General features: G+C 37.0%; 1 protein-coding gene across 1 annotated transcript; it reads left to right on the plus strand.

Moving 5' to 3' along the window:
* The first annotated feature begins 4119 nt into the window (after positions 1 to 4119).
* On the plus strand, positions 4120 to 7816 carry LOC141610961 (putative disease resistance protein RGA1). Its single transcript, XM_074429284.1, has one exon. It carries the CDS (start codon positions 4390 to 4392, stop codon positions 7735 to 7737), a length of 3348 nt encoding a protein of 1115 aa, XP_074285385.1. The 5' UTR covers positions 4120 to 4389; the 3' UTR covers positions 7738 to 7816.
* Positions 7817 to 13730: the final 5914 nt, after the last annotated feature.

Here is a 13730-nt window from a genome sequence, read left to right on the forward strand (position 1 = left end):
TTTATCTCACAAAATATCCGTCACAAATGGTAACCCATCACAAGGGAGACCAATTGAGTATATTTAGCTTCGTCTACTTGTCAATCAACAACACACAATATATATTATCTTAATTGATTCTAAGGGGACAGAGGGAGGTGGAATAAAAGGTGGGAAAGAGATGAGACGCCCATTGATTTGGGAGTCTAAAATGCAAGTCAAGTTTAATGATTGTCGTTTGAAATCTTGTGCCAAAGTGTGGATTTTATCAACTATGAACTCAAATAATTGGACTTCTTTATTTTTAGACCACTCATTTCATATCTCCATTATCCGCACCCTGAAATCAGTTGATTGAAATCGTCCTCACAAATTTTAAAACTAATATAATTCCGAAGAATTGGAGAGAGTATTATGTTTATTCCAAATCCCATTTACATAATAATGTGAACAGGTCTAAAAATGAAAGGAGGAATTTCCGACAACATTATTCATGTTTCAGACTCATTATTGTAATTTTCGGAACTTTTAGTTAAATTTTTTGAAAGTTTTTCGAGCATACCTTATATCATTACCAATTCGCATCCACTAAATTTTTTGCCCCTAAGCGTAAATCATGGCTCCGCCAATGAGAGTATTCGGATGATCAACCCAGAGTTTGAGTTTGGATTGCAACTGAGATGAATCAAGTACAATTATTTGAGAGACAGACGTTATATTTTTACAGCACATTAACGTACAATAATGAACTTGAAACATGAATGATGGTGTCGGAAATTACTCCTTTAATTTTCAGACTTGTTCACATTATTATGTAAATGGGATTTTGAATAAACTTTAGGAGTGAAAGTTAGATTGACATGGAAATTTACCGATACCACATAAAAATTTGCAGGGAGACAAAAACAAGCAAGAAGATCATTTATAATGACGGAGTAAATCCAATTGAGACTTTAATTACTGTGGTAATTCTTTTACCCGTGTCTAATTTTATTGTTTTGTTGTACTCATCGTTGTCTCATTCTGTTACGTTTTTGATTATTTTACCCCTTTCATTTCGTTTTACCAAACTTCCGTTGTCATAGTACTGGTAATTTACTTGATAGTAACTTATATCCTTTTGATCAATTCACTATCTCTAATCATTTACTCCGTAGTACACTAGTTTCAATCAAATTTCAAATTCAAATTGAATGTATGAAACATTATTGACCTCAAATAATTTTAAAAAGTAGTGTAGTTTGATGGAAATTTAACATATTACTCCCTCCATTCAACTCCACAAGACCATTATCTCTTTTGCACACTATTCACAAGCGGACATTCAACTTCAATTTTTTCTCGATACATAAGTGAAAATATATTCATGTGAAATCTTATTTGATACGTCTTTAAGAGTACATTAAAAATATCTAACTTTTATAATTTTTGCAAATACGTAAGTAAAGATATTTGCCGAGTAAAAACCGCGTTGGCAAACGTGATAAAATATAATGACCTTGTGGAGTTGAATGGAGGGAGTATTAGGAAAGGATAGGAGGAAATTTCTATACAATCACTCATGTTTAGGGATGACAGTGGGTTGGGGACCCGACCCAGACCCTGAGGGTCGGGCCCTAATGGGTTGGGTATGGGTCTCATTTTTTCAGACCCAATGGGTATGGGTCGGGTATGGGTCTTAAGAAAATATTTCGGATCTGGGTCCGGGTCTAAGTTATGAGACCCATACCCGACCCTTAGACCCTTTATTAAAAAAAAAAAAAAAAAAATCAAAATCACAACTTTTTTGAATTCATACTGGCAGAGCGTAGAAACCCAACTAAAATCTCTTTCTCTTCCCTCATCCCATAAAGTGATAAAATCCAACCAAACTCTTTTTGACAATACCATCACTCCACCTCTGACACAAGAAAACCAGCACCACCTGATACGCGATTGACAACCACCTCTCTAATAGGTGGCGACCGACAAGCACCATTAACGGCAGATTAATAAACTCATAATGTTAAAATAGTATGAATTTTTTTTAATATTATAGACCTCATAGCTGTTAATCTTATTACTAAAATGGCTGAAACTCAGACCCGCGGGTAGACCTAGACCCTACCCTTACCCATAGGGTCCGGGTATGGGTCCTCAAATTTTAGACCCTTGCGGGCTTGGGTCGGGTACGGGTCCAAAGGGAAAATCTCGGGTCCGGGTCCGGGTCTAGGCGGACCCTACCCAAACCCTACCCATTGCCATCCCTACTCATGTTGCAAGCTGTCGTTCGATGGAAATTTAACATGAACTCGTACCTTGCTTTTAACATTATTGTACGTTTGGTCGGTTGTTGTGCTATAAATGTAAAACGTGTGTTGCCAAATACCCGTAATTGTCGTTTAAGACGGGTCAAATATATATCAAATCACTTCACTTATTACCTAAAAAATGTCAAATCACTTCACTTTTACCTAAGAAATTTGTAAAAAAAGATTCAATGAGAAAAAATTGATTCAAAAAAGAAATTGAACTTACTAGTGTCGAGTTCTCCATTATTCAAAGTTCAGTTCGTCTTGCTTAAGACCGCCTTATTTTAGACCGTAATAAGACCTCTCACAAGTGAGAAGCACATGGGTAGTGGGACATTCGCATGTGCTTTCCCACTCACACCCCAAATGGATTTTCTATGAGAGGAAATAATATCGGTCTGATAATTTCAGACGGATATAACGGTTTGAAATAAGAATTTGTGTTCGAAGTTTTAGCTGTTACCTTTGTAGAATTAACAATTACTTCCCTGTGGGTGTAAACGAGCCGATTTAATAATCTAACGGAACGCCAGTCCTACTGGCCTACTTGGCAATTGGCATTGACATTTCAATGACAAAAGTCTTTACCAAGTCAACAAATTTTACAAAACAAGTTATGAAATCTTGTCCTCTCTATTATTGCTTATCCATTTATTGAAATCTTGCCCTCTCTATTATTGCTTATCAAATCACTCTATTTTTTACTTTCTCTATTCCATATGATAGTTTACATTTGCTTTATACACGTATGTCAATACTTGTTTTAATATCTTTAGTTGCATATCATTAAAAATTATAAAAAATTGATATTCATAATGCACTCGGTTAAGTGGGTTAACAATGATATTCTTTAGTGTCCAAAAAACAAATGTAAACAATTCAATGGAACGGAGGAAGTACTTACCACCATATGGTGATTAGTTAGAAAAAGTTGCTTATCAAATCACTCTACTTATTAGCTAACCAATTCATTAATAACTCGACAATTTTGGATCGTAGTTTGAACATACCACACATAATCTCTCCTGTTTTATCAATAATTTTACTAATACCATCTTTTAATTAATTTAATTAATAAAAGGTTTTTTTACAAATAGGGTTTAGCTTTTGATATTAATGTAGTGTTCTTGAAGAGGTGGTTGTGGGGTCGTCGAACTGGCCGGAGCGGGGTGGTCGGAGGGCACGACGGGTCGTCAAATTTGCGGCAGTGGTGGATCATTAAACATACCGGAGTTTAAAGTTGTATCTCCACCGATTACATTTTGCTGATAATATAACAAAACACAAGCAAAAGTAGAACAATAATTCTTTGGTTTTTGATTGTAGAGATTTGCAAAGTTGACAAACTAACAAGGCTAGCGTCATTCGATTTTCTAACTTTTGGGTTGGGAGAAGGACGAAGGGAGGGTTTGTTTTCTTAACTTTTGGGTTTTTGATTTTCTATCATATAAGACCATTCTAATTATGTTATAATCTGCTAATTACTAAACATCCATTCCGAATTCTTGTAATTTTGTAATTTGATAGTCAAATATGTTACTAAAACTTGCTAATCATATTTTGCTAACGTTATCCGCTATTATTAATTTGTTTCCTACTATTTGCCAAACAAGGCAGTTAAGCAACAAGAGTATCGTGTTGAACTTTTTACCTCGTTGGTGGATACATCAAGCACAAATATTTCCTTGAGTTGTTTGTAATAAAAGATATAATGATACAATTTTAGTTTACAAGAAAATTTGAATTAATACTTATTACGTAGTATTAGAGTATTAGAGTATTAGTTTACCTCGTTAGTTTGAATTAATACAACTAGAGTATCGTGTTGAAGTTCTCTACGAAGTCGACTCACATCCTAAGGGCATTGACTTGTCAATGACAAAGTCTTTACGAAGTCAACTCTATTTATGAACCACAGGATTGTGCTGTAAACATGTGGTTACTCATCTTTACAAAGTCTTTACCAAGTCAGCTGTCATCAGCCCTTCTACTTGCTGGTTTGCTACTACTTAATGGTGTACAACTTTTAATCTGAAATCTTGCATTTACAAATTACAAACATAACCAAAAAAACAAAGAAGAGAAACTCAGTGAGATCATTCATTTTCCCACAATAATCATGGATCCTGCAACAACTTTAGCTGTAATCCAAACTATACTTACTGCTATCCAAACTTTGCCTCAGTTACTATCAATGCTCTCTATTTCTCATTGCAAATCCAAACTTGATGACCTCCAAAACACTGTCGAAAAGGTCGGAGCTGTTCTTGAGGATGCTGGTGCCAAGCAGGACTCTCTTAACGCCCAGGAGAAGCATTACATCCAAGAGCTCAAAGATGCTGTTTACGACGCTGACGATGTGTTAGATGAGTTCCTAACCCTTGCCAAGCAGAACCAACTCAGGGAAGATAGTGATAAATTCTCTGACAAGGTAAAATCCTTTATTTCACGATTTGAGCATCTTACACACAAACTCTCTAGTAAAGTCGAAACGGTTAATGACAATTTGAATAAAATTGCCACTAAGAGTGATAAATTTAGTTTTAAGGTTGACTTTAAGCCTATAAAATTTACAAAGGAGGAGAGTTCTTCTTGTTTGTCTGATGAAATCATCGGGAGAGAGGAAGATGCGGAGAAAATTGTAGGTGTGTTGTTGGGTTCTGATAATCTTGATCACCCAAATGTTTCTTTGCTTTCCATTGTGGGGATGGGAGGTTTAGGAAAAACCGCTCTTGCCCAACTTGTGTATAACGATCCTAGGATCACTGAGGCATTCCCACTGAAGAGGTGGACTTGCATCGCTGATCAGGATCAACAACAGTTGGACTTGAAAGAGCATTTAGCAAAGGTGGTGAAAGGACCATCCATTGATGCTACATCGTCTTTGGAGGAGGTGCATCATGAAGTTAATAAGCAATTGGGAGGGAAGACATATTTGCTCGTGTTAGATGACGTGTGGACTGAAAGTTATCATGAATGGCAGCAGTTCCAAGGGTTTTTGAAGGTTGGCGGAAGGGGGAGTTGGATAATTGTAACTACACGCTCGAAAACAACTGCCCAAATGATTGCAGGTGATCAAATGCATGAGTTGCGAGGTTTGTCAGAACCGGAGTCATGGCATTTGTTCGAAAGGATGGCGTTTCAAGGAGTAGAAAGAGATGATGAATTGGTTAAACTTGGCAAAGAGATTGTAAAAAAGTGTATCAATGTCCCGCTTGCTATTAGAGTGGTAGGAAGTCTTCTGCGTGGTCAATCCTTGTCTAAGTGGTTATCATTTCACGACAAAGGCTTAGACTGTCTTACTGAGAGTAATGATGCCATGATGACCCGCATATTGAAGCTAAGTTACGATCAACTTAACCCTTCCTTGAAGACTTGTTTTGCCTACTGTGCTATCTTTCCCAAGGATTGGGAGATTAGTAAGAAAATGTTGATTCAGCTTTGGATGGCACAAGGCTACATTAGCTCTGATAATTTGGGCGAAGAATACTTTCTTATATTGCTTCATAGGTGTTTTTTCCAAGATATACACGAGGATGAATTTGGGGGGATTAAGTCGTTTAAGATTCACGATCTCTTGCATGATATTGCTGAAAAAGTAGCGGGCGAAGAGATTTTCAGGTTCAGTTTTGATACTTCTAATGTGGGTAAAAGAGTTCGCCATCTCTCTCTTGTGAGCTACCCTCATGCACAGCATATCTTCAAAAATACTCATATTCGTACGTGCCTTCAAATTAAGGCTAGAGTGGACCAATTACTGGCAAGTAAATCAATATTGAAATGGACATGCTTAAGGTCACTGGATTTGAGTTATTCAGGGTCCAAGAGTTTACCAAAATCAATAGGTCAACTGTTGCATCTGAGGAGTTTAGACCTCTCAGACAATACCAATCTAGAAGTTCTTCCCAAGTCAATAACAAAGCTAGTAAATCTCCAAACTTTGAATTTACATTTTTGTTGGAGTTTAAAACAATTGCCAGATGATGTGAGCAAGCTAGTTGATCTAAGCACCTTAGATATAGGTGACTGTTTTGCACTGAGATATGTGCCAATGCCGGCAGGCATAGGTATGTTGACCAATCTCCACACTCTATGCCAATTTGTGGTGGGTGGGCGAATAAGATCAGCTTCAAAGCTATGTTTTAATGGGTTGGTAGACCTAAAGCACCTGAACAAATTGAAAGGGGATTTGCAGATTGAAATAGCAGTATTTAAAAATGCAAAATTTGTGAAGGAAGAACATGGTGGTGGAGGCTATTTAAGGAGTAAGGAACACCTACAGAAGATTGTTATTAGCTTTAGACGCGGGGAGGAGTATGGAAGCAAGGAGTCTGAGCAAGCATTGTTGGAAGAGATGGAGCCTCATCATGATATCAAGACATTGGAGTTGAAGGGTTATCATGGTGAGACAATACCGAGATGGCAAGGGAGGGTGGATAACTCGGCGTTGTTCGATTTCCCTAATCTTGTCACTTTGCGGATCGTACATTGCAGTGAGCTTCTCTATCTGCCTTGGCAAATTGGGAAACTGCCCCACCTTAAGACGCTAGAGATTTCAGGATTGCCGAATATGGAATATGTGGCAGACTCAGAAACACTTGTCTCGGATGAAGGATCATCCTTGTTTCCCTGCCTCGATTTCCTGCAGATTTCTGAGTTGCCTAAGTTAAAAGGGTGGTGGCGGAGATCAAAATCAGGGTCGGAAATGGTCAACTCTAGTGACAGTAGGAGGAGCCGAGAAGGACAAGTAGAGTGGGAATCATCTCCCTGTTTTCCTCTACTAAAGATTCTCAGTATAAGCAATTGTGAAAATATGATGTTTGTCCCTTTATGTCCGCAACTCGAACATCTCACAATATTTGATTCCAGAGCAGATATGAGGTGCGCACATTGTCCCTTGTCATGTACCAAATTGGAGAGACTGGAAATCAACAATTTGGAGTGGCTGAAATCAATGCCAATCGAGTACTCTCAGTTTCTTTCAGAGATAGCTATATGGTCTGATGGGAGAATTGAGAGGTTGGGAGAGGTAAATGAGTTTCCGACATATTTATTGTCTTCCGTGCGTACCCTATGCATAGGCTCTTGCCCGGAACTTGTTAGCATAAGAGGATGGTTGGAGCATCTTTTTGCCTTGGAGTATTTGCGTATAATAGAATGTCCAAAAGTGGAGTTGGGTGGGATGTCATGGCATAACCTTGCTGGTAGTCTTCAACACTTGCAATTGAGTGGATTAAAAGAGATGGAGGAATTGCCAGAGGGGATGCAGTACTGCACTTCCCTCCAATCTCTTTTCATTTGGTATTGTCCCAAACTGAAATCCATGCCAAAATGGATGCCCAAACTCACCTCTCTCCAGGAATTCGAGCTTTGGCATTGTTCTGAGAGTCTGTTTAAAAGATGCCAAAAACCGAATGGGGAGGACTGGCCCCTCATCCACCACATCTCACGTATTATCTTGCAGTAGAGAATAGTTGCACTCTATCTTATACTGTACTCCGTAAATATAATATACAGTATTACGTGAATCTGATTATTGTTTTTGACTTTGTTAAGCAAATTGAGTATCTTGTTGAACTAATTAACACAGTGATGGTACGTAAATCAAGCACAAATCTGTTCTTGAGCTGTGTTGGGAATTTGTTGAGGCATCATACATGGTAACAAAACCTTCAAATAACTCGATATATTTCTTTACGTTTTAAGTTCAAAAATAAAAATAAAAAAGTTGAGTTATATGAACTTGGTTATTTCGTCGATTATTCTGGGTTCACAAAATGAAGTAGAAGTAGGACTAAACTGAAAGTTAGCAACATGAACAAAGATGCCCGATAGCCGATAGGCAGCCATTACATATTTCAAAATTTGTGAGAGGTAACTATTAACCCAATAAGCTAACACAAGTTTGTGCATGATTTACCTTGAATCAATTCTCCATTTTTTTGTCATGGAAGTTGTGGTAGAAGTTTGCACAATTAGTATTTTACCACCCGTAAATGCTTAAAACGGTTCTTTTGATAACTACCTTACTCTTAGAAGGGTCATAATTTTCTTCTGATTTGGATTCATTTTTAGTACACGGTGAATTGGCTTCTAGAGCTTTTTCAACCGAAGCAGGAACAACACACTTCTTATATCCAAGTTTCACTAATGTAGTAACTCTCTTTTCTATCCTCGAAACCTGCAATTAAGTGATTGATTTACAACCAAATACATCTTCAACAACAAAAATTACGAGACAGGAGGAATCAGCTCCGTTATTTATGGAAATGCCAGTGACCTCCAAAATAGTGTGACATTGTGGCGCAACTAGCTTAGCTTAGATTCCACACCGTACAACTGGTACAACTGGTGGTATAGTCCATGAATTGAGAGAATGTGGTAGAGAATAGTCTTATTGTGTATAATATGATAATAGATTACTAGGAAATAATAATGTAGTTCATGCTGTTTTCCCCGGCCTGTTGAAGTCTGAACTCAAAAATGTGTATATTCTTTAACAATAGAATACTTCCAATTTCATCTTCCCTTTTCAAACTTTACAATTAGACGGTTTGGTTAAACTCTTGATTGTGATCTGCTTCTTACGTGTACCCTTGGTTTTAGCCTCCTTTATTCGATTCCTTCTTTGGATAACTTAGAATTGTCAGACATCAGTTACTGAGTCTTACCGCATGTCACAGGGTCAAAGAGATGAAGATTTGTCGTCAGACTAGCACTTGCTCTACAGCGAGGCCTATTTGGAAGTAAAAGTGGATATTTGTTCAAAAGATATTTGTTATATCATCAATACATTAATGGTTGATTAAGGATATTCCACTGAAATAATTCAATGTTTTAAATTAAGGTTGAAACCAAAATGCAAATCATTTGTAAAGGTCTTGAAAATTGCTGCGGCTGCATTTTGAGGTGATATTAGCTACTTTTGGCGAGATTAGGCCGTAAGAGCCGGTACTGTGACCGTGACTGAAACCTTGATTTAATTTTATGGCAATGATTCCTGCACGGTTTTTCAGGGACTAGAACTGATCTTTCATCTCTATGCATTGTGGAGGGAAAGACCTGTTGGGATTTATATATAGACTGCCTTGTGGTCAGTTGTGATGGGAATTTGCTGGATGCCTTTATGGTGCAGGAGGTATCAAGGTATTACTCACTTATCTACTGAAGCACTTGACTGAACCCCTGTGTATATTGCATCAAATCCATCGCAGTTGTCACTGTGATCCCAATCCCAACACTATCGTTACATCTATTGAGGTGTTAGAGAGTAATGGAGCTTCTGCCTAATGGACTGAACCCCTGTGTTTGTGCAGGCTGCTTTTAGCGACACGGGAGTACCACGAGAGCTCAGGTCATTGCTGCTGACGCTAGTTCTTCACCGAGATCAGCAAGAAAGGCAGAAATCGATGTACGTGCCGGAAGAATTTCTACAGTTTGACACTTCCGCAATCCCTGTCATAATTACATTGACAAAGGTTTCATTTTTCCTTTATCGTCTAGATTACTCCCTCTATCCTATTTATATGGTAAAATGGCGTGAACTTTGACAGCTATATTGTTGTACACAGTTACACACTTGAGGCTAGATATAGGCATATAGCTTTTTGAAATGTTAATATGATCATTGTGTTAATCAAACATGATTAATTTTTGATTGCAGCTCTCCATATATTTGAAGATATTAGCTACCGTAGTCTACATTTGTGCATCATTATTTCTTGTCTGACTCTAGGTGGGAAAACACTATATAGTAGATGCAAGTGCGGATGAAGAATCCCAACCATCTCTGTAAACCGGCAAGGTCATATTTGTGGCCTAACCAAACGTGGTGGGGCCGGTCTGGGTCCGAGTATATTCCATGACATGATCTTTGTAGCTAAACATGTCAGTGAGCAGTTTCAGAACAAGTTAGATTATGAGAAAGATGCTGCACAAGCTCGTCAAGACGAATCATGAAATGCTGTTAACCTTTATACCTAGAGTTCTTATTTCTACAATCTAATGGCGATTTTAGGCGAGGGATTGAGGTGAGATCTGTTAGTCTATCTTTTGAAAAGCTAGTCAAGTAGAAATATTGTTACATGCGTTTACATTATATGATCTGCATTTCGCCGGTACTCAGGAGCATTGCATTCTGAATTGTGCTTTGTGTTGTTCAGGCAACTCTCAGTGGCATTTCATTTCGGTACGTAGAAATTTTCTTCATCATTGGTTGATAACAAGCTTTTTGAAATACTAGACAAGTAGAAATATTATGTTTTTAGTGTAAAGGGAGCCAGCCAAAAAGGGGTATGGAACGTGTGTAATATAGTTGTAAGGTTGTTTCTCGTTTGTGTGTAGCTATATCTGCGTTTGCGCTGAATAAGGCCTGCCTCAGAAGGTCTGTATCAGGTTAGCTGCTTCCGTTAGCCCAAGGCTGTCCCCTGTCAGTTGTTTCCGTATAAAGGGAATGAACATGCTTTATACCAAAAACTGACATAATTTATAGGGATATTCTACGGTGTATCCCTGAGTTTTTCGGTTTTCTATGTTGTACCCCTCCTTTTTTTTAATCCCCTATTTACTAAATGAATAGGCAAAACTCCAAGTTTTCCCGCCTAAAACATATCAATTAGTCTTGGTGAAGACGGGTCGGAACAAGTGACGGATAATGCCACTCACAAAACGGATAGGGGGGATAAGGTGGGGGCACCCCCATGTGCTTCCCTCTCCTCTATTTGGGTCATTTGTGAGGGAAAATGGTATCCGTCACTCCAAAGTGACGGATATGTGCCGTCACAAATGAGATTTTGTGAAAACATATTTCCTATAATAGTGCTTGATATTTTTAGCATATACTATAGGTGTGGAAATGATAAATTATAAATGGATATAATCTTTTATATTTAAATATTTATAACATTTAATATTTCACATTTTCTGCACAAATTTATCTCCGATCTTTTTTGGATAAAATTTTTTTTTAAAGAACTTATTGATAAAAATTTATTAACTTTTTATGATAAGAAGTTGCGGCTAAAAATAAAATTCATTGACTTTTTATGATAAAAATTTGCAGCTAAAAAATATGTTATTAGTAAATATTTGTAAATTAACATCATTAATTTCTCGGTAAAATACAAAAAAAAATTCAAAAAACACTCATTTTATTACTTCTTACCATTTACATTTTTATTTATTTATCTAATCAAAATACATTAAGGAGAAACATGAAAAATAAGTGAATTGTCAATTTAAATTCTATAAATAATATACTAAAAAGTAAAACTTTATAAATACCGTGCATATATTTTACGGGATCTAAACTAGTTCTACATTGTACCCCTAATCTTCTTAGTTTTTCTCCATCATAACCTCGTTTAACTTTCCATTAACTTTATCACTATCAAATGACGATACTTTGACTTTTATTCTGACTTATTAATGTTGTATCACCATTCTATATGAGAAACACCATAAATCACTTTTAATAAGCACCAACTATTATTAAAAACATATGTTATGAGTCATGACATAATAATGAAGATTTTTTGAACTTTTAGTTAGTTTCGTATACTATTTCGTGGGCTAATGAGTAATTTGACGAACTAATAAGTAAATGAGTAGGTTATCGAGTAATTAGAATGATAAATAGACGATATAATAGGTCATTTAAGAAACTAAGTTAGCAAAGACAATAAATAAGGTCATGGTATAGACTAATGTATAGAGTTTAGGGGTACACCATAGAATATAAAAAAAGGAGAGGTACAATGTAGAAAACCAAAAACCACGAGGGTACAACGCAGAATATCCAAAAAAATAAAATAAACATGTCGTGATTATTGTGTTTGTGTTAAATAGGGGTGTACACTGGCCAGGCTGGGTTGGGGCGGGCTGGGCTGTCAATTTGTGGCCCAGACCCGACACTCAAAAGGGGTCGGGCTGGGCTCCATAATGTCTGGCCCAGGCCCGACCCATATAGTGTAATTTATTTTCGCAGTACGTATTTTACTCATTACAGTACATTTTAGCCAAATATTTCCATTTACATACCCTTTGATCTGATTAAAACATCTCAAAAACCGATTCTCTCAAACCCTAACTATACAACAACTTCAATTATTCAAATTTCTTAATCATAGATGTTAATTTGAAACTAAAACATGTATTTGATTAGTTAACAACAAATTATTGATTAAATTTTGTATTATGTTATGTTTTCATGGATTGCTTTTCTTTGTTCAGACTTTTAAACCTAATTACCTTTATTGCTAACATTCCCAGTCAGAAAATACACAAATTAATTCGATTATTGATGATATTATGAGTGTATAACATGTATTTAATTCGGTAATTGCAAACTTATCAATCAGATTAATGTTCTCTCATTCGGTAATTGCAAACTTATCCATTCTCCGGCGGACAATATCATATCATATTAGCTTCCATGTTCTCCGAGTTTTAATTAATTTATGAAACTATCACCCAATATGATTTCTTCATGTACGTATTTGATTGTCCAAGTTGATTGATGGGTGCAATTTATACACATACGATTTTGCTATTCTGATTGCCCAAGTTGGGTAAATAGTCAGCTATGAATTTTAGCGGATAATATTCGGTCTTAGAAGTTGCAAGTGTACGTCGTTCTTGGATGATGGTTTATTTTGCAGTTGTATCGGAAATGTAAAAGCTTGCAACCCCAAAACACCAATGCTGTTGACATTGTGATCAAACAAATGAAGTTAAACAATGTTGGTGGCGGTCGTCGGTGGGAGGATGGGTAGGCGGCGTATGGCAGAGGTGATACGAGAGAAAGGTTGTTGGTTAGGTTAAATTGAGAGAAAAAGGATGTGAGAGAAGGATGTGTGGGAAATGAGAAGGGTAAGTGTACTGCGATGAGTAAAATGTGTACTGCGAAAAGCAACACCCTTTTTGAATTTTTAGCGGGCCAAGTTGGGTTGGGCTGGAAATTTGGGGCACTGGCCCGACCCGGGTATAGGGGCGGGCTAGGCTAGCACGCAGACTGGATGGGCTAGAAAAACCCGGCCCATTGATGTGGGCTGAGCCGAGCTGACCTACATCGTTGAACAGCTCCAGTGTTAAACGATACAATTATCTAGTCTCATAAATCATAAATAGTTTTAAAAACTAACTTGTTTTACAATAGAGTTGTGTAAGACCGTCTAAACAAGTTTGTAACTTAATAAACTAGTTCTATTGCCCGTGAAATTCACGGGGCGTCGCTGTTGGATGGTTTTGTTTATATTTTTAATTTAGGGTTAGATTGCGACATTTTTAAATTGTGTGCGTTCAATCTTTGCTATATATCGTACAGTGAGTCAATTATTTATGGTGAATAGTGAAATTAACCATGAGTACTTGGAGTGGATACCGAAAAGGAAAGATACAACTTGAAAAGGACGGACCTTATTAATTAAGGTTAACTCGTAGAAATTGTGAAAAATTGATATG

This window comes from Silene latifolia, chromosome 11, assembly GCF_048544455.1.
Source record: "Silene latifolia isolate original U9 population chromosome 11, ASM4854445v1, whole genome shotgun sequence".
In the NCBI taxonomy this organism is placed as follows: domain Eukaryota; kingdom Viridiplantae; phylum Streptophyta; class Magnoliopsida; order Caryophyllales; family Caryophyllaceae; genus Silene; species Silene latifolia.